This window comes from Giraffa tippelskirchi, chromosome 9, assembly GCF_054371585.1.
Source record: "Giraffa tippelskirchi isolate mGirTip1 chromosome 9, T2T-mGirTip1v1.2.pri, whole genome shotgun sequence".
NCBI classification, from domain to species: Eukaryota; Metazoa; Chordata; class Mammalia; order Artiodactyla; family Giraffidae; genus Giraffa; species Giraffa tippelskirchi.
Genome location: NC_137283.1, coordinates 152218659 through 152245085, shown reverse-complemented (window position 1 = coordinate 152245085; position 26427 = coordinate 152218659). Strand labels below are relative to the sequence as shown.

Here is a 26427-nt window from a genome sequence, read left to right as displayed (position 1 = left end):
ATCATCTTGCTGATGAGGAAGCAGAGGCTCTGAAAATTCATGACCAACGGTCATAAAACTTGTACGTGTCAGAGCCAAGAAGTGTGGCCAGGTCTGCCTGACTCCAAGGACCACACGTTCCCTTCTGTGCCTGGGGCGGGAGGTCAGTGGGGGCTGGAGGGGAGCCTGGCATCAGACTGATCACCTGAATTCACGGCACTCTGAAGATGCATGTCACCACTCTAATCTTGGGCAGCCAGCGCTAAACCACCAGCAAGAAGGGCGTTGACACAAAAACAAACAAACAAAAGGCTTTCATTTAATTCTTTATTTGAACATCAAATAGAGAAAATTGTTTAAGGTGCTTGAGCATCCACTGGATTCTTTTTTTTTTAAGGTGCAAAAGAGGTTTACAAGTGTGTTTCATTAAACAAAGCAAAGCTGCAACAAAACAGAATCACATCAATAATAGTATGCATCAGAGTATTAATCCATCAAACACAATTTGGCATTTGAGCTTTTCCCCGTGAAAACAAGAGCTCTACACTGAAGAATACGTAGTGCACAAAAAGCGCTGTTTATAAACTGTGAGAGAACACAAACTGGCATAATGTCACTTATTAATTCAAGTCTCTATGACCAATGACCTCTCTGTGAATGCAAAGGGGTCTGTGCCTCGGGCACCTGTTCATGGGGCTGTATGTGGTTTCCAGGGTACACAGCTCTGTAAAAACACACTGAAGATGGGTTTGAAACATGGCAGCATTTACATATTTTAAAAGTTCAGGCACATTTGGATGCAAAAAAAGGAAAAAAAAGAATAGGAATTTTTCTTGAATCTCTGAAAGAGAGTGCAAACTTGAAGTGCCATAATAGAGGCAGCAGTTACTTAGAAAACAATTTTCAGTGACTTAGAAGGAGGCCACATTCACTTTAATCCAAATGGAAAGGAACTGCAGTTGGAAACAGAAAAATAACACTCATGAAAAGGTGGATGTGTGGGACCGCGCTTAAAGTCATTTGCTCCAGTTGACAGTTAAGTTTTCAGGGAGTTCACCCAGGAAGGGTGAAGTGTCATCTGGGTCATCATCCCCAGACTTGAACCCAAGAGAATCACGGTTGTCTCAGAAGCTACGTATGACTCTACGTGTGTTTCTAATAACTAGTTTCAGGAAGCAAATCTGCCTGTGAATATCAGACATTAACTATGATCCTAGTGATCACTCCCAGTACCCACAGTCCATCTCAGAGGTGGAGAGTGTGACTAGGAAGGGATTTGGGATTGGTTTCATGTAGGGGTAGTCTAAACCAATGGCCTAAACCAAAAGCCATTTCAGTGTATAAAGATTTTAATGTAAGAACATCTTAATGGGATCAGAAGTGGATTACTAGTTAATCCCTTATTTGTTCAGCCCTCAAAAGGCACGGGCTATGGCATGGTTAAACATAGTTGCAAAGTTAATAGGGAAATTGATTCAATGACTATACTTGCTCAGGGGTTGGGTTTTGTAACCTATGTAGGGTCTTCTCTTTGGATGAACTAGCCTCTCTGATTGTTGCGTGACAGCATTATGGAATCATTACCGCAAGCCTGGAGCTAGGCAATGGCTAAAGAAACACAGACCACTAGCTATTTCTTGGACTGTTCTGCGCATGCCTCTAGTTCTGCCCCAGAACTCAAGCTGCCATTATAGAATCAGCTGTCATATACAGCTAGTTATTCGTGGTTAACAGGACACAAGTGAAATACTGAACCCTGGTGCACGCCCCAAGAGCCAGTGCTGATCTGCCTCAAAATGCTTTCAAGACTCTTATTATGATATTTTACATTCTTAAAATGCCCAAACCCATTTCCTCACTCTATTCTAACCCATCCACTCCAACTCTGATTGACCATGTCTTTCAAACTTTAAACTGTATCAGAGTAGGGGGGGAAAATACAGCATATTCCCTACATCTGAGTAACATCAGCTGCAAAGTATCAGCTTTCCATTAGTGGCACTTCATATAAGAATAAGAGATTTCTAAAATTACTTGAAACTCCCGGGCTAACATACCAACCATCTGGTGTTCTCTGCCCATTTCAAATGTAATAGTGTCTTTACATGAATACAATCATCTTATGTGAATAATGTAAAACCCTCCGCTGGATTATTGTTTGGATTTAGCTGGTATTACATCATCTAGAATCCTATAATTTTTTTTGTTTGTTTTTATTTTTTTAAAAGAAAATCTAAGTATAAACATTAAAAAGAACCCACTGACCCATTAGCTACTGTTCAAAAATATTACTACTTATATTTTGGTAAAGCAAAATTAGCTGCCCTGAATAATTTTCCTTTTCAGGCATAATCTCTGCTACATATGATTGTCTATCATTCAATATCCAACAATAGGCATCTGGATTAGTGCTATGTCATCAACTGTGGATATAAAAGTTGATATGAAAATGTGATCATCATTTAAATGAATAATCACCAGGCCTTAGGTATCAATGAGTACATGACAAGGTAGTAATACAAAAAAAGTAAACACATTTTTCGTTGGCTTTGAATGTTAACCCAGTCAAATTAAATCCAAAACAGAATCACTACATTCAGTTGTCTGATAAACAAGCACTGCAATTTCAAAAATATATATATTATACTATATAAGGTGCTTCTTAAACAAAAACAACAAAAGAATTATGTTCTAAACATTCTTACTGCAGATACATAAAATCGCCCTCAAATTTAGGTGTACTTGTGAAAAAACTTTTTTTAAATTTTTTTTGGCCTTCCCAGGTTCCTGGCCCTTTGGTGATCACTTATTGGGTAATCAGCTGAGTGAAATCCACTTTTGAAACAGGCATCCCAAGAGAAGCCCTAGAAGCTTGGCTGGGTTTGTTGACTAACACATTGCCTATGAATAGGGTTCGAGTTACAGACAATGCGGTCACCAGAGGAAACCAAACTTTCTTTATAGCTGAGAAGGGGAACTAATTCATAATTGCTTTAGAGAAGCAAAGATCCAGGGAAACCTGCCCTGTGATTGGAGTGAGCTTTTCTTGTTTAGCCTACAGGTCTAATGGATTCCTATGGCCCAATTCTAGTCTTTCTCTCTTGGCTTAGAAAGTTTAATGAACGAGAGTCTGGAGAATTTTTTTTTTTTTTCCCCATCAAGGCCAAACCCTGATGATTTTTGCATGAGCTCTAAACAAGCAAGGGCAGGTGTGGTCTGACCAGGCCCCAGGCAGCCTGAGTTCAGAAAACTCCAATCCTGGCCCTTCTCCCATGGGGAGCACTTGCCTCCGACCAGGGTCACTGGGAGCACAGGAGGGAAGAGGAGGAGGAGGACAGCCCTCCCCGGACCCCAGGGCAGCCCTGTACTGCACTGCGGGGTCAGCCCATAGCGCTCCTAAGTGGCTGCAGCCTGTGGCAGGGCCACGCTGAGCCTCACAGTTTTATCCAGTTTCTGCCCTGTTTACCTCTTTGGTCTCTAGCCCCTACAAGAATCATGCACGTTTACTATTAAGCCCAGTGCCCCGGGGCTAAAAGTGTCACCAGAGTGCCTGCTCCTTTGCCCTTGGTCGCAGCCTGGGCACTAGGAATTCAATTCACCTTGTAAGTGACACACCAGGAAGAGCCAAGTAGAGCGCCCTCTGCTGGTAGGAGTGAGATCGCACTAGAATAGGTCCTGAAGCCCATTTACTGCAAGTCCTGGGGCGGAGGGGAGCGGCGGGGAGGTCAGGCTTTCTTTTTATAAAATGAAAACAAAACCAAAAAACAAGTATCTATCTAAACTAGTGCATGTGGAAGTTACTTAACTGAGATCAACTTTGCTGCTTTCCATGGATCCATGGGAAGCGAGAATTGGAACCCATGACCTATATATATTTAGTGCTCTCAATGGTAAAGCATTTAGCAAATTTGAAGGTGCAGTGTACTAAGTTGACAAAGTCTTGACAATTAGGGGCCTTCCTTCCCTGTGTGCATCTTGTATTCCTATAGGGGAAGTGGGTGGACAATCACTGAATATTCTGCTACAGCCATGCAACAGAGCAAAAGCTTTAAGGTATGCCTTTAATAAAATGATATGGACCTACAGGAATACAAGAGGACGTTATAATGAACCCTGGGCCTCGCTTTCTCCAAGTCAGCAATTAAAGGAGCCACTTTCAGTTCTTTCCTGTGGCTGAAGCTTAGATCCATTAAAAAGTGCTTCACGTTCATGGAGGTAAAATGTCCACTCTCCAGGCCTGGGTCACAAGTAGCTAAAGTGCACAGTCATCTGAACCCAGCTCGGAGACCGAGCTCAGTCATGAAGTGCTAGGTGAATCCTTGTGCTGAGTAAGGTAGCAAAGGCAGAGAGAGAGAGAGAGAGAACGGTTACAAAGAAATGAGCCCTGGAATCCCTTTGGCTGTTCCCAAAAAAAGGCGTGCGACATAGAACTGAGTGAGCAAATGAATGGCCATCCATATCAGAAAGCCAGTGGTGGGTGCATGCCAAGAGTGTGTGCAGGGGCAGAATTCAGCTAGAGTGATGCACGATGTGGGTAAAGTGCAACAGAGATTCTCAGAACCTTGGTGGGGGTGGGGGAGCCGGGGATCTCTCAGATTGTGCTGGGGAAGTTCTCTGCCTCCCCGGTGATGTAATATGTTTGCAAGGAATGCGATGAAGTGGAGCCGGTGGCAGCCAGCTGGCTCTGATTCATGTCCTCCGGGGGTGCGCTCCCGAAGTTGGCTGGGGCATGCAGGCGGTGGGCATCCAGCATCTCCAGCAGCAGGTCGTAGAGGGGCACCACGTTCTTGCACTTCATGCTGTATAGATGCTCCATGCCTTTGTTGCTGCAGGAGGGGAGACACAGACAGGACCGCTCAGACCAGCCTCAGACCCAGGACGGCTGAAATGCTGAGGATGGGCAACGAAGAAAAGCCCCAGGACACTGATATGCCAACCTTTCTTCCTGCTTCAAGAGCCAGTTTAGGGTTTACTATGCAGGTGACTTTCTCTCCTCTATCACTGCTACATCTAAAAAGAGAATAGTTGTGTTTGTTGCTGTCGTTTAGTCGCTAAGTCGTGTCTGACTCTTTGCGATCCCATGGACTGTAGCTTGCCAGGCTCCTCTGTCCATGGGATTTCTCAGGCAAGAATACTGGAGTGGGTTGCCAGCCACCAAGTAGGAAGGAGATTTTTTTATGGGGAAGGGAAGGGGTGAAGGCACATCACTTGGCATGTGGGATCTTAGTACCCTGACCAGAGATTAAACCCAGGTCCCCTGCATTGGAACCATGGAGTCTTAAACATTAAAACTGCCAAGGAGGTCCAGGAAGGAACTTATCAAATATGCAAAACAGTTCAAAAATTCCCTTGCTTAAAACTGTCCAGCTGCTTCTCATTTAACTCAGAATAAAATCTAAATTTCTGTCTGTGCTGTGCAAGGCCCAACTGACATGCCTTCCACCCACCTCTCAGAGTTTGTCCTTCCTCCCTAACCCATACCCTGAACCAGCCGAGTTTTCATGCTGCCCCTTAAAGACACCAAGTTCTTTATGCCTAGACTCAGGGTACCTGCACTGGCTCATCCCCGCCCCCACCTGGAGGTCCGTCTCCCAGATCTCCGGGTATCACACCCCATTCTGAGAGACCTGCCACGACCCCAAGGGCAGAGGGCTCAAGGCCCTGTGGCTTTAGCCATCCTCTTTCAACATCCCTCCATTTTCCTCCCAGCATGCAGGTCAACCTGAAATCCTTCTTTGTATGTATTTATCTACATATGTATTTTTATTCTTTTTAAAAAACCTTTATTTGTCTGCCCTGGGTCTTAGTTGCAGCCAGCAGGATCTTAGGTTGTGGCGTACAGACTCTCTAGCTGTGGCACCCAGGCTCAGTAGCTCTGCGGCATGCGGGATCTTAGTTCCCCGACCGGGATTCGAACTCTTGTCCCCTGCACAGCAAGGCAGATCCTTAGCCACTGGACCACCAGGGAAGTCCCTGTATTTTTATTCTTGCTCCCTAAGCACAAGCACAGACACGGAGTGCAACTTCCACCAGGGGCAGCAATTTATCCACCCTGGCAGGCCCAGGACAGTGGCGAGAACATGGTAAATCCTCAGAAAATATGGGCTAGACAGGGAAATGCAGGCAAGCGGCATCTCTCCTTTTACCACCCCCCCCCCCACTTCTCCACCAGCCACAGTTCTGCCTGTCTCCTCCACCACACCACCAGCAGGAAAAAAAAAAAAAACCCAAACACTATCATCTAGCTTGAAATTTCTTTTAAAAGAATCATGTATCATGAGAAGGCAGACCAAGAGCCTCCTAAAAATTACTTGCATTTTCAGTCAGGGAAAAGTCAACCCTTGTTGGAGACATTCCATGAAAACAATCAGGCTTCAGAGCAATTCGGGCCGTATAACAGCCACCAAAATTATGTTTTTAAGTGGGATTTTGTGGGTTTTTTTTTTTTTTTGGTTTGTTTGTTTTCTTCAAGGGGAAGGCTACTCTCTCAGCCAGGAAATTTGGTAGAGGTTTTGTGTTATTCTGATCCATCCCCCTCTTCCCTCTGGGTAATATTCATCAAAAGAAATGGACGGGAAAGGACTGAAAATGTATACTCCAAATGCAGTAACCTACTTAACCTGGCCAGATTCGCGGGGACTCCTGGGAACAGACTGCAGTCACTTTGACAAGTGAGAGCCATCATTTGTGAATTTCAAATTCACGGTGAAAACCTCAAGTAATTTGTCTGTTCACTCATGAGTGACTACTCCTTCACTCAGTAATAAAGTTATGCTCATATACCGCAGGGAAGACTTCATACATGACGCTGAGTCGGTTACAACGAAAGAAAGATATATTTATTTTCTCAAGAAGCGAACGATTTGTGGAGTTAGCTCCAGAAAAGGAGGCACCTGGGACGCTGATGGGATGAACTTCTTGCCACCCGACTCACAATTTTTCAAGGTTTGAAGACCCCCTAAAAAATTAATCTCTTTCCAGACACCTTGGCCCTTCCCTCAGAGCCACTGAGAAACAGAATCTCTATTTCATTCCTGGAGGCCTGATGTAAGCCCAAGGTCATAGGGACTTCATCATGCAGGTGAATCATCACTTTATTGCTGTGGTCTTTCTGGAGTAAAGAATCTAATAGTTCCTTCATCTGTTTCCTGCAGCAGCAGTTCTGCCCATGGGAACGGTACCCACTAAGTCCCTGGCCAGGCATTTAGGATAGAAACAAGGCCACTTTCTCCTTCTGGCGCAGAAAGGCTCTATTTCCTCTGCTATCATCCTTCCTTAACTCCTATAGAAAATATTTATTGAGTAGTTACTCCATGCCAAGACCCATGCTTCGGGGTAGTGGGTACACAGAGTAAGCAAAACGGGTTGTGAGAACTGCCTCACAGGGTTTACATTTACAGTCTAATGGTGCTGAAAGATAATAAAATGGGCAGTAACAATCTAGAAGAACAGGGTGTAAATCCCATCTACGTGTTAAGGGTCAGGAGATGCTTCCTGCAAGGAGTCATATCTAAGCTATGACAGACTAGCTTACGGTCCAGGAAGAGTCACTCTCTGTGCCCTGTGTTCATGATCCTTGACTCTGGGTTTTATTCTATGACTTGCCTGCCCAGTGTGATGTTCGTGGACATGGACTGAACTAAAAGATTAAAATGCCCTTCGCCAAACTGACTTGCCCTCTGGTGCCTCTGCCATCAATATGAGAAGAACATGTCCCAGCTCTCCTGTTGGTACAAGGAGGACAAAAGGCACTCAGGTTAGTCACCCAGCTGACCTTCAAGCCTGCAGCTTGGCACAGAGCCTCCAGCTGTGCCCAGCTTCCATCACCTGACCTTCAGATGCGTGAGTCCAGAGGAAGGAAAACAGCTGCGCAGCCAACCTGCAGCCTGCAGCACCTCCCCTTTGACTGAGAGAACAGCTGATCAGTGCCAGAGCCTAGACTACCAGGAAGTCCTACAAGTTAAGTAAGGCTGCAGCATAAGAGGGGCTTTCCGTGTGGCTCAGTGGTAAAGAATCTGCCTGCCAAGAAGGAGTCTTAGGTTTCATCCCTGGGCCAGGAAGATCCCCTGGAGAAGGAAATGGCAACCCACTCCAGTATTCTTGCCTGGGAAATCCCATGGACAGAGCAGGCTGGTGGGCTACAGTCCATGGGGTTGCAAAGAGTCAGAGACGACTTAATGACTAAACAGTAGCAGCAGCAGCAGAGGATTAGAAGCAATAGAAACAAAGTAAATGGATTATATTTTCATCTAAAAGCAACGGGAAGCCATTTCAAGCCTTTAAGTAGGAAAACAGTGTGATCAGATTTGGTACCCGAATGATCACACTGGCTCTACTTTGGAGAGTGGATCTGAAAGGCTCTAGATTGAAGACAGAGAGATAGGTTAGGCAGCTGGGACAGACATCTAGGAGGAAATGATGGGGGCTCGGACTTGGGTCATGGCATGGGGGCGACAAGAATCGCTTGAGAGGGCTAGAAGAGTCGAGGTTGACCGTCCATGAGGGGTTTGGACCCAGAGTGTCTCACTTAGAATTTACACCCGTAAGTAAGAAGAGTGTGACACAGGAGCAGTAGCAGATGTGCCCGGTGCCTTCTGAGGACGCGTGTGCTCACAGACTGCCCGTGGCTGGCTGGGACAAAGTGAACAACCAAAGAGGAATCCCCCCCTGCCCTGACCTGCACGCCTCACACTCTCCCCCCTGTAAGACGCTGCATGGGCTCCAAACTGAGCGTGAGTTGTCGCTTCCTCTGTGAAGCCTTCTCTGACACCCGCCCACACCCCAGACAGATTCGGGGCCTCCCTCCACCGTCCTCCCACGGTGTTCACGCTCACCGTGGGCCCAGAACTGCCCCAAGTGTGTTATCCATACATAGGCATCAGCCCTTCCCGGGCCCATTGCCACATACGGTTGGGGGCTGGATTCCTTTACGTCTTTCCCGCGAGAGAAGCCCAAGGAGGCCTCACCTCATGTGCCTGAAGTGAGAGAGGATGAGGAGGAGCTGGGCCAGACGCCGGTGCTGCTGCTGCAGAGTCAGGCCCGCTTTGGCCATCAGATGGATCAAGGTGTCTATGATCTTGTCCAGGATGCGGTGGATGTGGTCCTTCTCTTCCAGAGACCTCAGAGTGCTGGACAGAAATGTGTACACCCCTGAATATTCAGAGAGAGAGAGAGGCACACTCAAAGAAGATAAGGTCCAGGATGCGTGGCGGGTGATACCGAGCCAGTGCCCCTTTGCACTTTCCACCCTCCATGCCCAACCACTGAGAAGTTCAGGATCTCTGGTCCAGGCAACTATGCAAAACTCCTCATGAATATACATGTCTGAGAGCACGTGTCTAGGAAACTCATGTCACCTCCTGTGTGTGAGCCAGTTTCCAGGGTTTGTCATCAAGATTTCCTAGAAAGGCACTGCTTGTCTTGGGGCCGTGAGGTTATACCAGCCATCTCTCCTCTGACAGGCCTTTTGCCAAAGCTAACTATCCTGTTAACGCTGATGACAGCTCCAGGAAGGCAGCATTATTGCTCCATTTCACACGAAGAAACAAAAGTGCAAAAAAAAAAAACCTCCATCAACTTGTGGAGTGAACTCGACGGGACAGAGCAGAGTTGAGAATAACCCCAGTGTGCTGACTCCACATCCAGTCTTATAATGGAAACTTGCAGAAGACACGTGACACCCTGGGTTCTCACACAGACAGAGTAAAAAGGATTTGCTAAGTGACTGACAGGTAACATCTGCAGGTAGGACTTAATTTGCTGCTATATTTCACGTCAGGTTTGGGGCCTTTGTACTTTTCAAGCTCAGCTGAAAGGTTTATGATCAGAGAGGCGAGAGGACCCTGGGAAGTGCTGTTTTTCATCGCCAGGTGTGGATTTATGCCCTCTTGCCTTTCTTTTGGTAGTAAACTCTGCTCTTGCAGCCACAGGTAGACTTCAGACTAAAATTAGACAAGTGGGTCACTATTCTTTTGGATAGTATTAGCCTCGCACTAGACAATCAGAGCTTTTTCTGGGCTTGTATATGGCTTCCTGTATATGGTTAAGATGGTAAAGAATCTGCCTAGAATCTAGGAGACGCAGGTTTGATCCCTGGGTCGGGAAGATCCCCTGGAGGAGGGCATGGCAACCCACTCCAGTGTTCTTGCCTGGAGAATCTCATGGACGGAGGAGCCTGGTGGGCTACAGTCCACGGGGTTGCCAAGAGTTGGACACGACTGAGCACAACAACAACAAATACGGAAGCTGTGGATGGAAATTCCTTCCTCTAGGGTGGAGGTGCTTGGAGGACGATGCTATGGGGCTTGTAAGTGCCACCTTCCCAGTAGGAGGAGCTCCCTTGCTGAGTGGAGCCAAGTAACAACCGGCAGAGGTGATAGTTCTGTGGGTGGGGAAGGGGGCGGGGAGAGAGGGGAGAAATCGTGGTTCCCCTCATAAGGTCCTCGCCCCTACTTCTTTCATCCGACCTTAAAGCTTCCATCATATCCCTTTGAACACACAGACCCATAAATCTCCTGTTTGCTTAAGATACTGTGAGTTGGGTTTCTGTGACTTGCAACCGAAAGAATCCAGACTCTTTAAGTTGGGAGTTCAGGAGACAAGGAAGGTGAGTGATAAGAGGTGAGAAGTATTGAAAGCAAAAGGAAGGCAGGATGGAGCAGTCTTGAGACTTCCGCAATGGTTGCTCTATCAAGTGAGCACTGCAGAAGCCAACTTGTCCCACCCAAAGCACATCCCTTCGAAGGGAGCAGATGATGCAGTATTTACCTCCAGATATACATCTATTTAGCAACATTATTTTCAGTCTTATTAGCCCACTGGCCCTCCCATAAATATATTTCTTCTCCTCCCCTCCCTCCACCCTCACTGGGTATTTTCAAGTTAAAGGCCCCCCAGTTTATGAATCCCCGACTCTGTGCTGGCGGCACAGTGATGAGTTACTGCTCACGCCGCAGCCTGTAGGATGAGAATGGGGAAAACGCCCACACAGAGGAATTCATAGTAAACACAGTTGTAACTGCCCCGAATGGGAAACGGCTAATATTCAAAACAAATACAGCAACAACAAAACCAGAAAGGCCAGGCTCTTGGCTTACAGGCTGTAGAATAGAATAATGTAGCTTTTGGTACCCGGAGGCGTTCTTGTCCAAAGGAAACAGAGCCCAGAATAAGTAAGCAGTGGACGGGCAGTGGGACGAGAAAGAAATCGCTGGATTACTTATGTTCCCTGTGGGCTTCTGATAGAGAAAGGTTGTGCCCATAAGAAAAAAGGGCACATGTCCAGTGGCCTTGGGGTGGACCCAGAGGTAACGGGTGGCCGGGGAGGGGCACCAGTGGGTTGAGGGATCCAGGACAGCCCCTGCTGAGCCCCATGGCCCTGCCTCTCCCTGCTCTTATGTCATCACACACATTCTAGCCTGGTGTCTCTCCGAAGCCCTGCCGTCTGGCTGGAATACCCTGGGAACCTGCCCAGGCCACAGAGCTGACTGAATCCAACTTGGATGATGCATTTTCTACCAATTTCCTTTTTTTTTTTTTTGTTACCACCCAGGATGCTGGCCTCGCTCACCAATCATCCCATTCTTGTTCAAGGAAACCACAGGACGGAGGAGCTTCCATGCCTCTGCACCTGCTCGTCCTGCTTGTGTGCCCAGGGTGAGAGAGGCTGGTTCAGAGCTGCGGACATCCTAAGACCCCAAGTGGTACCCTCCCCTCGCCAGGGGAGGCTGGAGCCTTGGCATGCAGGCTTATGGAAGTGCAGCCCCGGTCCCACTGCTGGTTCCCCCTCCTGTACTGGTCCTCCCTCCAGCCTGCTCTCCCTGAGAACCTACTGTGTACATGCACTGCATTAGGAGACAGGGATTCCAAACCTTCTCTTAAGTGTTAATGTCGTAAGAGCAGCTACTGCCTGTGGAGGGTTGATTTTCTTAACTGACTTTCCGGATACCTGCCATTCTCAGAACAAGCTTGTTTTTCTAGTCCTGTTTTGGCACCAATGCAGCTTATCATCTCATCCTTGTCGGCAGATGCTTCCTAGCTGTGCAAATATACTTAGAAATAAATATACAGTCCTGCTGGAATGCCAATAATAGACAACAGCAGCCATCTTCTTTCTGGGCTTTTCTGGCAAGAAAAAAAAAAAAAACAAGTGGTCCCGGTTTGTTATCTATTGCTCCTAAGGGGCCGGTGGAGAGAAACAACAGAAATCCAGAAATTCTAATTCCCAGAAGGCTTCAGGTGCTCTGGCAAGAGCCAAACATGGCTTCTGGTAATTTCCATACCCCAGGTGGTCCCTGCCACCCTGGACAGCTGTGCCACTGTTCCCAGCAGCACGGAGCCAGTGATCAGACAGTGCGGGCCTTCAGAAACGGTCTTACAACAAGGCAGGCTTTTGCAACTCCCCAGGCTGCTCCAAATCCCCAAGATGGAAAAAACAATCTGTATGTCATTATCCAGGCTCGAAGCACTGTTGGCAAATCCGAGCTTCTACGTATTCTGAATCTTGCGGCCAAACACTGGGAGTCTCGGGAAGAGTCTATGGAGAAAAATCTGGTGGTAGAAAGGAAGGGGGAGTGGAAGTGCATGGACACTCGGTAGAGAAGAGAGCTCAGCCTTTCTCCCTCTCTGGCTCTCACTGCCTCGTGCTTCTGCGCTCTCCTTCCTCCTCTTGCTCAGCTTGGACACTCTCTTCCTTCCTTTCTTTCTTCCTCCTTTCCACCCCATCCCGCAGGAACGCCCTTGTTACCCCTTCATCACTTTTCCAGATGATGCAGTCTTCTCTTCGGGAAGCTGGAAGAATGCAGATATAGAGACGGCAGTGCACACCTGGACATGACTGTATCCAGAGCAAACACTAGCAGGACCCCCGGCCACATGCCCGGGCACTGATCTCCACTGGGTGGGGGGCGCATCCAACTGTTCTCGTGAAGTGAGGAAGGAAGACACTGATGCTTCAGGGCGAAGTCTCAAGTAAGGCCTTTTTTCTTTCTTTTCTTTTCCAGAAGGACGAATGTGACAGTGGATCCTGGGAGAGTCCTTGTGTCCACAGCAGCTTGACCAGAAAAGCAAAGAGAATGACTCAAAGGAAAAAAGAAAACTCCTTAAACCCCCAGCTGTAAGTGCTCTAGACCTGAAAGCTGCCGCTCCGCTGGAATAAAAAAAGAACTTCTGGGGAGACTCGGCTCACAAAGGATCCAGTGATTCATCCGCAGATCAGCCTGTTAGGTGCACTGCTGGGCATGGTTTCTACAAATCCAAGTTTGCTCTTAAATGCCTTCACACGTTTGCTCTTGCTAAATGCCTTTGCTCTTAAATGCCTTCAGTTTCATGAGTGCCACATTCATTTTAGGCATCACATCTGATGGCTGCTCCTCCTCCCGGCACTGTGGGTCCTGTGGAGTGTTGGATGGCTCATAGTGGCTGAAGCTACTTAGTGAGAAGGGCTGTGCTGGATGTCCTACAATATGTGGGACAGTCCCAAAGAATGAAGGACTTCTTTTCTCTTTCTTTTTTAAAGAGCAGATAATTTCATATTTAAAGTTAGAAATTCACCTCACCAAAATGGATACCATTCATCATTAAAGATGCATTAACCATCAAAGATTTTGAGTTCCAGTTTCTTTCTGTGTGTGTGCGTGTGTGTGTGTGTGTGTGTATGTTCTGTGGCAGAGGTTTCCTTTTTTTTTTCTTATTAGATTTTGCTTTAACATTTGTCTGGGTTTCTTTTTTTTTTTTAATTAATTTATCTATTTTTTAATGCTTTTTTTAAATTTTTGATTAGAGGATAATTACTTTACACAACTGAGCACATACATGCACGCATGCATCAAAGTGAAATGTTAGTTGCTCAGTCATGTCCAACTCTTTGTGACCCCATGGACTGTAGCCCACCAGGCTCCCGTGTCCGTGGGATTCTCCAGACAAGAATACTGGAGTGGGTTGCCATGCCCTCCTCCAGGGGATCTTCCTGACTCAGGAATCGAACCTATGTCTCTTATGTCTCATGCATTGGCAGGTGGGTTCTTTACCACTGGTGCCACCTGGGAACCCCGTGCATTATAAATACATGTAAGCATTTTACTACTTTATCAGTTTTTCTACTATAGTCAAGCCTGGGCATCTGCATTGAAAGATACAGCATTTTATTTTAAATTAGTTCAAAATCATTCCTCCTTTATGACCGTTTTGAAATTACATGAAACTACATTTTTGTAAAAAAAAAAAAGATGTACATGTATAGGCTATTATTTATTTCATTTTAGGTTAGTCAAAGGAATATGCATGTTTTATTGGACTGGTGTTGGTTCCTGGCAATTCTTTTATTTTTTTTCCTGCATTCAAGCTTGATTATATATTTAATGGCTTTTTCCTTAAGCATAGTTTTATTTTATTTTTAAATTAATTTTTACTAGAGTATAGTCGCTTTACAATGTTGCGTTAGTTTCTGCCTTACAGCAAAGTGAAACAGACATACATATACATATATCCCTTCTGTCTTGGATTTCCTTCCCAGCTTCTGTCACCACAGAGCACTGAGCAGAATTCCCTGTTCTATATAACAGGTTTTCATTTGGAGTTCCTGGCAGTTCTAAGAGTTTGTGATTCCCAAGCATGGCTGTCTCTCAGTCTCTTCTGTGGGGTTTTCCAACTTGTGGCTGTTCAGGTTCCAGCCAAATCTGCTGACCAAAAGCTAGGGTTGGAGCTCTTGTATCTGCGCTTCTTAAAACCTCCCCACTGATGAGTCTGATGCCAGCTAGGATTAAGAATCGCACGATTACCATGATTTGCTCTTTTAAGGCTACTACTATGGAAGCTCTTAGAAACACGGGCTATATCTTCAGTGAAAAGTGTCTTCTCCCAATGCTGAAACTACTTTGAGAATTTCCTTTCCAACTTCCTTGCCACGTTGTGGTCCTCTAATGCTTTTTCCCTTTTCTGGCTGGCTTGATTAGAATGGAGATAACTCTTAGGATGACCGTGGAAGTCAGCCAGTTGATACTGCAGAGTCCTTGCACAACCACACGGAAGAAGGCTCTGGCACTAACCTATTCAAGCACCCAGCGATATTAAGTAAACAAGAAACAAAGCTCCATGTGTTTGCACCATTATACATTTTGGAGCCTATCTGTTATAGTTGTCCTACTCTAATGCAAGATGAGAAGTGTTTTATGACTTAATGACTGTATCAATGAATAAACTGTATAAATTAGATAAAGTCAAGTGATGCTTGGTATACCTCCTTTTGTTGCCATTTTCTGCATTCTTAAGGCCTTAGGTTGCATGAAAGTGAAAGTGTTATTTGCTCAGTCGAGTTTGACTCTGCAACCGCATGGACTGTAGCCCACCAGGCTCCTCTGTCCATGAATTCCCTAGGCAAGAATACTGGAGTGGGTGGCATTTCCTTCTCCAGTGGATCTTCCCAACCCAGGGACTGAACCCAGGTCTCCTAAATTGCAGGCAGATTCTTTATTGACTGAGCCACCAGGGAAGTCCTTAGGTTGCATAGTTATAAATTATAACAAAATGTGGCAATATTGGCATTTGGGATGCCAATATTGCCACATTTTGTTATATAAAGCATGATCTAGATTCTAGAACTACCTCATCAACTCCTGTCATGCTAACCATTCATTCTGAATGCTAACCTAATTCATAGCAACCAATAAGTTCAAAGAATCAAGAGGGAAGCCCAGGATGTTAGAATGTTTACATAATTATCATTCAGAGATGCAGCTCCCAACATTATTAAGGTTTTAAAGACTGCACTGTACCATGTAGGAACTGACTTCTCATTTCATGAACTGAACAAAAAGAGTATTGCCTTGAGCAATATTTGCCCATAGGCAGGAAATGTCCATCCTTCTACCAGAGTGTGATTATTTACTAAAACGTGAAGAACTTTTCATAACTCCCAGTCCTTGAGCAAATGTTTACTATTACTCTGCTGCTGCTAAGTCACCTCAGTCGTGTCTGACTCTGTGCAACCCCATAGACGGCAGCCCACCAGGCTCCACCGTCCCTGGGATTCTCCAGGCAAGAACACTGGAGTGGGTTACCATTTCCTTCTCCAATGCATGCAAGTGAAAAGTGAAAGTGAAGTCGCTCAGCCGTGTCCGACACTTAGCGACCCCATGGACTGAAACCTTCCAGGCTCCTCTGTCCATGGGATTTTCCAGGCAAGAGTACTGGAGTGGGGTGCCATTGCCTTCTCTATACTATTACTCTAGTCTTTGTAAGATCACACACTCCTCCAGTCATCTTCTAAGTGGTCTCATAGTGAGAGGGATCACAGCGAAGATATTCTTGTCAAAACACAACAGGGACCACAGCAGTCCTTTTATTTTGGCATCACTATAATACCCACGAGTACTCCCTTGGCACAGATGACTATGAACTCATCCACAAATGATTCAGTGACATTTATCAATTTAGCATAATTTTTAGTGAAATCTGATAGATATTCTGCTTAGTATATCAATGCCTTCAAGCTGACTCAAAGGACAAACCTCTAAATGATTTCAGATGGTGAAACTGATTCATTTATTTAACTGACCTGAAAAGAAATCTCCAAAGTGTACTTGAAAAAATTTTTTTAGGACTTCCCTGGTGGTCCAGTGGTTAAGAATTCACCATTGCATGGGACATGGGTTCAATCCCTGGTCTGGGAAGATCCTGCATGCCTCAGAGCAACTAAACCTGTTGCCCATAGGGCACTGTAACAGTTGAGCCTAAGCTCCAGAGCCCGTGAGTCACAACTACTGAGTCAATGTGCCACAAGTACTGAAGCCCTCGCCCAGAGCCTATGTTCCTATGCACAGCAACAAAGACCTAGTACAGCCAAAATAAATAAATAAAATGTTAAAAGAAAAAAAAATTTAGTGGAATCCATGTGCCCCACTTCTATACATAAAATCACTGTCTTTACTTTTTGTAATAAACAGTCCCCTAGCCTTATACCTTTTAGGATGAAGCCATTATGAATCTATGTTGCTGACCCAAGGATCAAATCCCCATCTCCTGCATTTTAGGCATTCTTTAGCACCGGAGCCATCAGGGAAGCCCTATATTGCTTAGGGGCCTCCTTTTTGTTAGTTATGTCTGTAATATAGGAAGAAACAGCCAGGTTTCTGATTTTCCTATTCCTGAGTCAATTACTACCTTTCTGAGATCAAGAAGAAGACAGTTTGAAGAGATAACTTGATGGAAAATGGGCAGCCTGTCTAATACAATGGAGTTTGTTCACCGGTTCCATGTGGAACTCCTAGTCCAGGGGAGCTGGCCTGGTCTCAAGAGGTCTTGAGGGTTTCTTTTTTTTCCCAGAAAAATTGGTTAAAGCAGTCTGGATGGATTTGTTTCCCTGCATCTCACCTTTTTCTCACTCGCCATTTCAAAGACAATGGAGCAATAAGGCAGAGCTGGAAGTGGCTCTTTACACCCATGGGGGCGGATTTATTTTCCAAAAATGACCACAACAGTATCTCCCATCAAACATGGGTTTCCACAGTGTGATCGCAGCACTCCTGTCAAGGAGATGTGTGAGTTATGCCCCTCCCTGCAGGCTGGCTGGACCCGTGACTTGCTTGCAATCAACAGAATGGGATAGATGACACTGCCTGGCTTCCAAGGTACAATAGACCTCACTACCTTGTAAGAGGTACAGTGCAACAGGCCACGAAGAAGCCAAGGCCACAAGTAAGCATCACAGTTGACTGTTGGCTGACGTGCCAGCCAACAGCCAGCATCAGTAGGCAGCATGTGAGTACAGACCTTTAAGATGTCTCTACCCAATGATTATCAAATTACTCTTGGTGGATGACCCTCACCTGAGGCCCCAAACATGATGAAGAAGGAACAGTCCATGCCCTCTGTGCTCTATCCAAATCCACGATTAATAGAATCCAAACCCTTTTTTCTCTTTTTTTAGCCAATAAGTTTTGAGGTAATTTATTACACTGCAGCAGAGTACAGAGCACACGTAGGTATCTGCAAGAGACAGGCAAAGTAGAGACTAGACTCCTGATCTGGCACATCATGAGATGAGACAGAATTTGAGTACATCCTACTCCACATGAGGAATCCTCGCAACCCCCGATGCCTCAGCCCTGCCCTGAATCTCCACTCTGGTTAGTATAACAGTCAGGGCTTGAGCTCATCCTATCAGACCCTATGCACAGTTAACAAATTTCATAGGAGGTATTTATCCCTAACAACTGCCCAGCTGATGATCAAAATAAATGGATCTTCCCCTAACTGTCAACCTCATATATTGGCACCCTACTTTCTTATCAGAGGAATTCCCAGGTGATGCTAGTGGTAAAGAATCCACCTACCAATGCAGGAGACATAAGAGACATGGGTTCGATCCCTGGATCAGGACGATCCTCTGGAGGAGGGCATGGCGAGAGAATAGGACACTCAAATTCTCAGCTGCAGCATCCTTATCAGGTGCTGGTTGTAATAAATAGACCTTGTAGAGATTTGCCTAAAGGAGAGTTTTTACGTTGAACAACTAGTCTATTTTATTTTTATTAAAAGCCGGTAGACCTTATAATGGAATGTGTTTTCTTTGCTTTGGCCCAGCAAAGGAAGTTGAGAGCCAAATTTGTGGCCCACTCCTAGGAACTGTACAGATGGACTGCTGTGTGCTAATCTGACTCCTGAATTTATTATTTTCTTCACATTATTTTCCCTTTTTTCAGATTGTGTCAATTACTGCCTTCCTTGTTTTGCATCACATGAAATTCAGTAGGCCGTTTCAAATCCTTTGTGGAACAAAGGCAATACATAAACAAACTAATGAACACCCCGCCCTCCTCTGTCAAAGCAATAAACAGGGTTAGTATGAATGCAAATGTTTATAAAAACATCATTAAACATTCATCTGACTTAACCACAAAGCCAAAAAAAAATAATATATGATCTAAGAATATACAGCTGGTTGAATGCACATGTTCCTGTCATTCTGAGTTGAACAGCACTGTTTAAAAATCCTGTGATGATCTACGCTGGTCACTGTGAAGTGACACCTTCTTGTGTGATTGTAAAGACCACCTCTTCTGGTTTGGGTTTGCATGTTTATCTTCAGAGCCACAGAGATTCGGGTATATTCTCTCCCCTTTTCCTAGACAGAGAATGAAAATGGTGAAATGGCTGACACTTCTCACTGACTATTTTGAAAAAGATAATTACTGTCCAAAATTACTGTTTCAGAAAGATAAGTGGACATGTAGATGATACCTATTCTTCAGATAAATCAGTTCCATCATTTCAAGAGAGCTCTGCAGTAGATGAAAATTGTGTTGAAAAAGTGTCACATGACTGTAACAGGTATGTCTCATTTCTCCTTAACAGAGAGCCTTGTGAAAGGATGTATTACATCGTAAAAAAGGAGACACAGAATTCTAGAATTGTGGATTTAATTTAAGTTTCGTGGTTTTTCACACCGTTTGGAGGAACAAAAATCATTTTAAAAGAGTGAACTTCCTGTGAAACCCTCACATATAAACTGAATGAAGTCAATCTCTCTGATTAAAGCAAAAGAAATGAGGAAGGGGAGACTAGAGGTTGGCCCCTCAGCCTCTCCCTCTGTGATTCATGCCCCCATCATCTGGTGACTGGAGGCTCCTTCTGACACACAAGGCTAGACCAGAAGGTTTAAAAACCACTGATCTTAGGACTATGAGAAGACAAGCCACAGACTGGGAGAAAATATTTGCAAAAGACACATCTGCTAGAGGACTCTTAGCAAAATAAACAAGAACTGGAAACAAGGAAGAGAAAATCAATGACCCAATTAAAAACTGGGCAAAAGACCTGAACAGAGACCTCACCAAAGAAGAGATAGAAAATAGGCCAATAAAGGATCCTTCACATCATATGTCAATTGTTGTTGCTGTTTTTCAGTCTCTCAGTCATGTCTGACACTTTGCGGCCCCATGGACTGCAGCACGCCAGGCTTCCCTGTCCTTCACTATCTCCCAGAGTTTGCTCAAACTCATGTCTATTGAGTCAGTGATGCCATCCAACCATCTCATCCTCTGTTGCCCCCCTTCTCCTCTTGCCCTCAATCTTTCCCAGCATCAGGGTCTTTTCCAATGAGTCAGCTCTTCGCATCAGGTAGAGAATTAAAAATGAGAACAACAGTAAGATACACCTACACACCTATTAGAAGGACCAAAATCTAAATGTCAACAACAGCAAATGCTGGCGAGGATGCGGAGTAGCAGAAACTCTCACTCATTGCTGGAAGAGATGAAAAATGGTGTAGCCACTTTGCAAGACAATTTGGCAAATTTTTACTAAACATAATCTTTGTATATAAGCCAGCAATCATGCTCCTTGATAGTTACCAAAATGAGTTGAACATTTATGTCTACACAAAACCTGCACGTGGACATTTATGGCACCATTATTTGTAATTGCCAAAACTTGGAGGAAAGATGTCCTATAGTAGGTAAGTGGATAAACTGTGGTAAATCCAGACAATGGAAGATTATTCATGGCTATAAAGAAATGAGCTATCAAGGCATCAAAAGACATGGAAGAATCTTAAATTCATATTACTATATGTAAGAAGATAATCTGAAAAGACTACATAATGTATGATTCCAACTACATGACATTCTGCAAAAGATGAAAAAAATATCAGTGGTTTATAGGGGTTAGGGAAATGGGTGGGATGAATAGAGCACAGAGGATTTTTAGGGCAGAATGTCCTCAATATCTTAAATATCATACAGTGTGGAGACTACTCCATACACTACTGTACTGAAGGATATGTGTCATTTTACTTTTTTCAAAACCCACAGAATGCAGAACACCAAGCATGTGCATGTGAAAGTGACCCTTAAATTAAACTACAAGCTTTAGGTGATAAAGGTATGTAAACATAAGTTTATCAATTCGAACAAATCATTGATACATCTCTGGTAGGGGATTTTGATAGTGAAGGCAGCTGGGGGTGGGGTGGGGATGGGGTTACATGAGAAATCTCTGTACCCTTCCCTCAGCTTTGTTATGAACCTAAAACTGCTCTAAAAAATAAATTTCAAAAAGAAATATTTTTATTAATTTTTAAAATTGAAGTATAGTTGATTTACAATGTTATGCCAATCTCTGCTGCAGACCAAAGCGACTCAGGTAAACACATATAGACATTCTTTAAATAAATATTTTTTTTATATATTTTTCTCTTGGTCCACACTGCACAGCATGTGGGATCTTAGTTTCCTGACCAGGGATGGAATCCATGACACTTGGGTTGGAAGGGGGGAGTCTTAACCACTGGACCACCAAAAAAAATTATTTTTAATGTAAAAAGGCACCCTACTGACTCACTCATTATTTTACTTGCTGGGAAATAGAGACTCAGAGAGATTAAGGAGCTGGGGCTAGTGGATGCTGTTGCTGGGAGGGTTTTCATATAGAACACAAGGCTGGACTTGCCTGAAGTCACCCTGTGGGTATAAATTGCAAAGTTGGAACTAACACTCCAATACCCCCTCACTCCCGGCCAGTGCTCAAAGGCTACACAAAGAATTCCCTAACTTCACAGTTTGTGAGAAACTGGAAATGACCTTCAACAATAGCCTCACCTCCAGAGATATTTGAAAAGACTAATAATTTCCCTGGGATGATTTAGGAGCACTCCAGAATTTCCAAACATTAGGTGCAAGGTGGTGTGGAGCAGAGGTGCTGATGGACTGAGGCCTCTTCTGCCTCTTTAATTAAGAATGTTTATCAAGATGTTAACAACGGTTACTTTTGTGTGGTGAAGCTGATTACTTGGGAGATTATTTTTCTTGGTGGCTTTTCTGTGTTTTCCAAGTTCCCTGTCTTGGGCATGCATGCCTTTCATAATCTTGTGAAAGAAAATGCTACTGCAAATACAAAATCAAAGTGCCTTTCACTTCAATTATTTCACAAGCTTTGTCAACACCTGGACTGATGAAAGGGAAACCCGAGCTGATGAATGGATATCCCAAGGACTAAGGAGCTTGCTGTAGAGATATTCCTTGTTACTATTTTCATAATATTTCTATCATCAGTAAGGCTGTTCATGTTTCTGAAACTTCTAAGTTTGCCATTTGGGCAGAAAATGGACCTAACAAATTTGTTACTCAAGCTTCTGAGAAAAATTTTCTTAGTTGGAAATACCTCCAACAAGTCATCAGTAACCTGAGTTACTTATCTAAGTACAAAAAAAGATCAACCTCAAAAGACTGGTAACCCATCTTCCTCCAGGACTGGCAAGTTGAATTGCAAAGGAAGCAAAGCATTAGGGTCTTACTAGAAGGAGCTAAGTGCCTGGCTTTCACTGAATGTGTAGTTTATATTCTCTCACTCAAACAGTAACATCTGCTCTACCAAGAGTAAGTAAGAGCAGATGCTTCACTGTCTAGATGAAGATGAATTTTGCATTCTGGATTGAATTTATCAGTATTGTTGCTGCCAATTTTAAAGACTAAACAAACCGTTCCTGTCAGTGCCCCCTCCCGTCGCCATGCTTAGCTCCTTGGTCCAACAGCCCACTGTCTGACTGCTTCCAGTTGCAAGAACTGGAGGCTAGATTGTACTTAGTCCCTGGGATCCATGAGATCAGACAGGGCATTCTTGGAACCAGCAGCTTCTTGATCACTAGACAAGGGCACAGCTAGAGGGGGTTTCCTGGTGGTTCAGATGGTAAAGAATCTGCCTGCAATGCGGGAGACCTGGGTTTGATCCCTGGGTTGGGAAGATCCCCTGGAGGAGGGCACAGCAACCCACTCTGTATTCTTACCTGGAGAATCTCCACGGACAGAGGAGCCTGGTGGGCTACAGTCCATGGAGTTGCAAAGAGTCAGACACAACTGAGCAACTAAGCACAGAGCAGCCATGGGCTCACATGGTAAGCTGTTCATCCGAGCTGGTTATTGACAGAAAGGGCATGTCAATCACACAAACCCAGAACCCAGAGCACATGAAAGCTTTGGGAGAGCCAGGTTCTTCTTCAAGAGATGAGATTTTAAAGGGAGGTTAAACTTACAGCCATTCAACCTCTTGTCTTTCTGTTTGTAAATATCCCTCAATAAAAACAGCGGCAAAGGGATCAAAGGCAGAAGGCAAGAAACTAAATGCCAGCCCTCTGTGTATCCTGATTGCCTGGAATAAGAGCAGTTCACCAGCACAGTGTCTGTGCAAGTCATAAAACTGAAAAATGATGTAACAAACAACTATATACATAATAGATCATAAAATATAACAACATTCTCTGAAACAATAAATTCCTTCAAAAGGAGTGAGCTTGGGATGTTTGCAATATGATGTTTATAATATGCTCTGTGTAGAACCTCCTGCCTGAGGGTCTTCACAGCTGAGGGCAGTAGCTTGGGGCGAGGAAGCTGACTACTGTCTTTGCTATTCCAGGAGATACCCCACTTCTATCTTCTGCATACATGATGAGGTTACATTTATGTAAATGTGTAATTTAATAAAGCTTCCGGGGCAGTAGGCAATATGTATCAAAAGATTTAATGAACCTTATACTCTTTTACTAATGCCAAAGAAGCTGAATGGTTCTATGAAGATCTACAAGACCTTCCAGAACTAATACCAAAAAAGATGTCCTTTTCATTATAGAGGACTAGAATGCAAAAGTAGGAAGTCAAGAGGTACCTGGAATAACAGGCAAGTTTGGCCTTGGAGTACAAAATGAAGCAGGGAAGGCTAACAGAGTTTTGCCAAGAGAACACATTGGTCATAGCAAACTCCCTCTTCCAGGAACACAAGAGAAGACGCTACACATGGACATCACCAGATGGTAAATCAGATTGACCGGAATCAGACTGATTATATTCTTTGCAGCCAAAGATGGAGAAGCTGTATATAGTCAGCAAAAACAAGACTGAGAGCTGACTGTGGCTCAGATCATGAACTCCTTATGGTCAAATTCAGACTTAAAGTGAAGAAAGTATGGAAAAGCACAAGACCATTCAGGTAGGACCTAAATAAAATCCCTTCAGATTATACAGTAGAAGTGACAAATAGATTCAAAGGATTAGATCTGGTAGACAGAGAGCCTGATGAACTATGGACGGAGGCTTGTGACATTGTACAGGAGACAGGGATCAAGATCATCCCCAAGAAAAAGAAATGCAAAAAGGCAAAATGATTGTCTGAGGAGGCCTTACAAATAGCTGAGAAAAGAAGAGAAGCGAAAGGCAAAGGTAAAAAGGAAAGATACATCCATCTGAATGCAGAGTTCCAAAGAATAGCAAGGAGAGATAAGAAAGTCTTCCTCAGTGATCAGTGCAAAGAAATAGAGGAAAACAATAGAATGGGAAAGACTAGAGACCTCTTCAAGAAAATTAGAGATACCAAGGGAACATTTCATGCAAAGATGGGCACAATAAAGGACAGAAATGGTATGGACCTAAGAGAAGCAGAAGATATTAAGAAGAGGTGGCAAGAATACACGGAAAAAATATGCAAAAAAGATCTTAATGACCCAGATAACCATGATGGTGTGATCACTCACCTAGAGCCAGACATCCTGGAATGTAAAGTCAAGTGGGCCTTAGGAAGCATCACTATGAACAAAGCTAGTGGAGGTGATGGAATTCCAGTTGAGTTATTTCAAATCCTACAAGATGATGCTGTGAAAGTGCTGCACTCAATATGCCAGCAAATTTGGAAAACTCAGTAGTGGCCACAGGACTGGAAAAGGTCAGTTTTCATTCCAATCCCAAAGAAAGGCAAAGCCAAAGAATGTTCAAGTTCAGTTCAGTTCAGTTGCTCGGTCGTGTCCAACTCTTTGCGACCCCATGAATTGCAGCACGCCAGGCCTTTCTGTCCATCACCAACTCCCGGAGTCTACCCAAACCCACGTCCATCGAGTCAGTGATGCCATCCAACCATCTCATCCTCTGTCGTCCCCTTCTCCTCCCGCCCCCAATCCTACCCAGCATTAGGGTCTTTTCCAATGAGTCAACTCTTCGCATGAAGTGGCCAAAGTATTGGAGTTTCAGCTTCAACATCAGTCCTTCCAATCAACACCCAGGATTGATCTCTTTTAGGATGGATTGATTGGATCTCCTTGCAGTCCAAGGGACTCTCAAGAGTCTTCTCCAACACCACAGTTTAAAAGCATCAATTCTGCGGCGCTCAGCTTTCTTCACCGTCCAACTCTCACATCCATACATGACCACTGGAAAAACCACAGCCCTGACTAGACGGACTTTTGTTGGCAAAGTAATGTCTCTGCTTTTAAATATGCTATCTAGGTTGGTCATAACCTTCCTTCCAAGGAGTAAGCGTCTTTTAATTTCATGGCTGCAATCACCATCAGCAGTGATTTTGGAGCCCAAAAAAATAAAGTCTGACACTGTTTCCACTGTTTCCCCATCTATTTCCCATGAAGTGATGGGACCAGATGCCATGATCTTAGTTTTCTGAATGTTGAGCTTTAAGCCAACTTTTTCACTCTCCTCTTTCACCTTCATCAAGAGGCTCTTTAGTTCTTCTTCACTTTCTGCCATAAGGGTGGTGTCATCTGCATATCTGAGGTTATTGATATTTCTCCTGGCAATCTTGATTCCAGCTTGTGTTTCTTCCAGCCCAGCATTTCTCATGATGTATTCTGCATATAAGTTAAATAAGCAGGGTGACAATATACAGCCTTGACATACTTCTTTTCCTATCTGGAACCAGTCTGTTGTTCCATGTCCAGTTCTAACTGTTGCTTTCTGACCTGCATACAGGTTTCTCAAGGGACAGGTCAGATGGTCTGGTATTCCCATCTCTTTCAGAATTTTCCACAGTTTATTGTGATCCACACAGTCAAAGTCTTTGGCATCTGAATGCAATAAAGAATGTTCAAACCACCGCACAATTGCACTCATCTCACACGGTAGCAAAGTAATGCTCAAAATTCTCCAAGCCAGGCTTCAACAATACATGAACTAAGAACTTCCAGATGTTTTCAAGCTGGATTTAGAAAAGGCAGAGGAACCAGAGATCAAATTGCCGACATCTGTTGGATCATAGAAAAAACAAGAAAGTTCTAGGAAAACATCTATTTCTGCTTTATTGACTATGCCAAAGCCTTTGACTGTGTGCATCACAATAAATTGTGGAAAATTCTTCAAGAGATGGGAATACCAGACCACTTTACCTTCCTCCTGAGAAATCTGTATACAGGTCCAGAGCAACAGTTAGAACAACAGACATGGAACAACACACTAGTTCCAAATAGGGAAAGGAATATGTCAAGGCTGTATATTGTCACCCTGTGTATTTAACTTATATGCAGAATACATCATGTGAAATGCCAGGCTAGATGAAGCATAAGCTGGAATCAAGATTTCTGGGAGAAATATCAATAACCTCAGCTACGCAGATGACACCACCCCTATGGCAGAAAGCGAAGAACTAAAAAGCCTCTTGATGAAATTGAAAAAGCTGGCTTAAAAC

The 26427-nt window shown here is 44.2% G+C and overlaps 1 protein-coding gene and 1 long non-coding RNA gene across 10 annotated transcripts in view; one reads left to right on the top strand and one right to left on the bottom strand.

Moving 5' to 3' along the window:
* Positions 1-292: 292 nt before the first annotated feature.
* ESR1 (estrogen receptor 1) overlaps positions 293-26427 on the bottom strand; it is a 391695-nt gene continuing 365560 nt past the window's right edge. For all 9 annotated transcript variants that reach the window (XM_081530291.1, XM_081530289.1, XM_081530287.1 and 6 more), the window contains 2 exons: positions 8946-9129; positions 293-4805 (listed from right to left, as the gene is read on the bottom strand). In XM_081530291.1, the coding sequence (XP_081386417.1) occupies positions 4571-4805; positions 8946-9129 (419 nt within the window). In that variant the 3' untranslated portion in view covers positions 293-4570. The remainder of the gene's footprint in view (positions 4806-8945; positions 9130-26427) is intronic.
* LOC145521581 (uncharacterized) lies at positions 2715-13579 on the top strand. The gene is made up of 4 exons (XR_014065506.1): positions 2715-4959; positions 6768-6924; positions 11531-11634; positions 12981-13579. It is a non-coding gene; the product is annotated as an uncharacterized LOC145521581 (long non-coding RNA).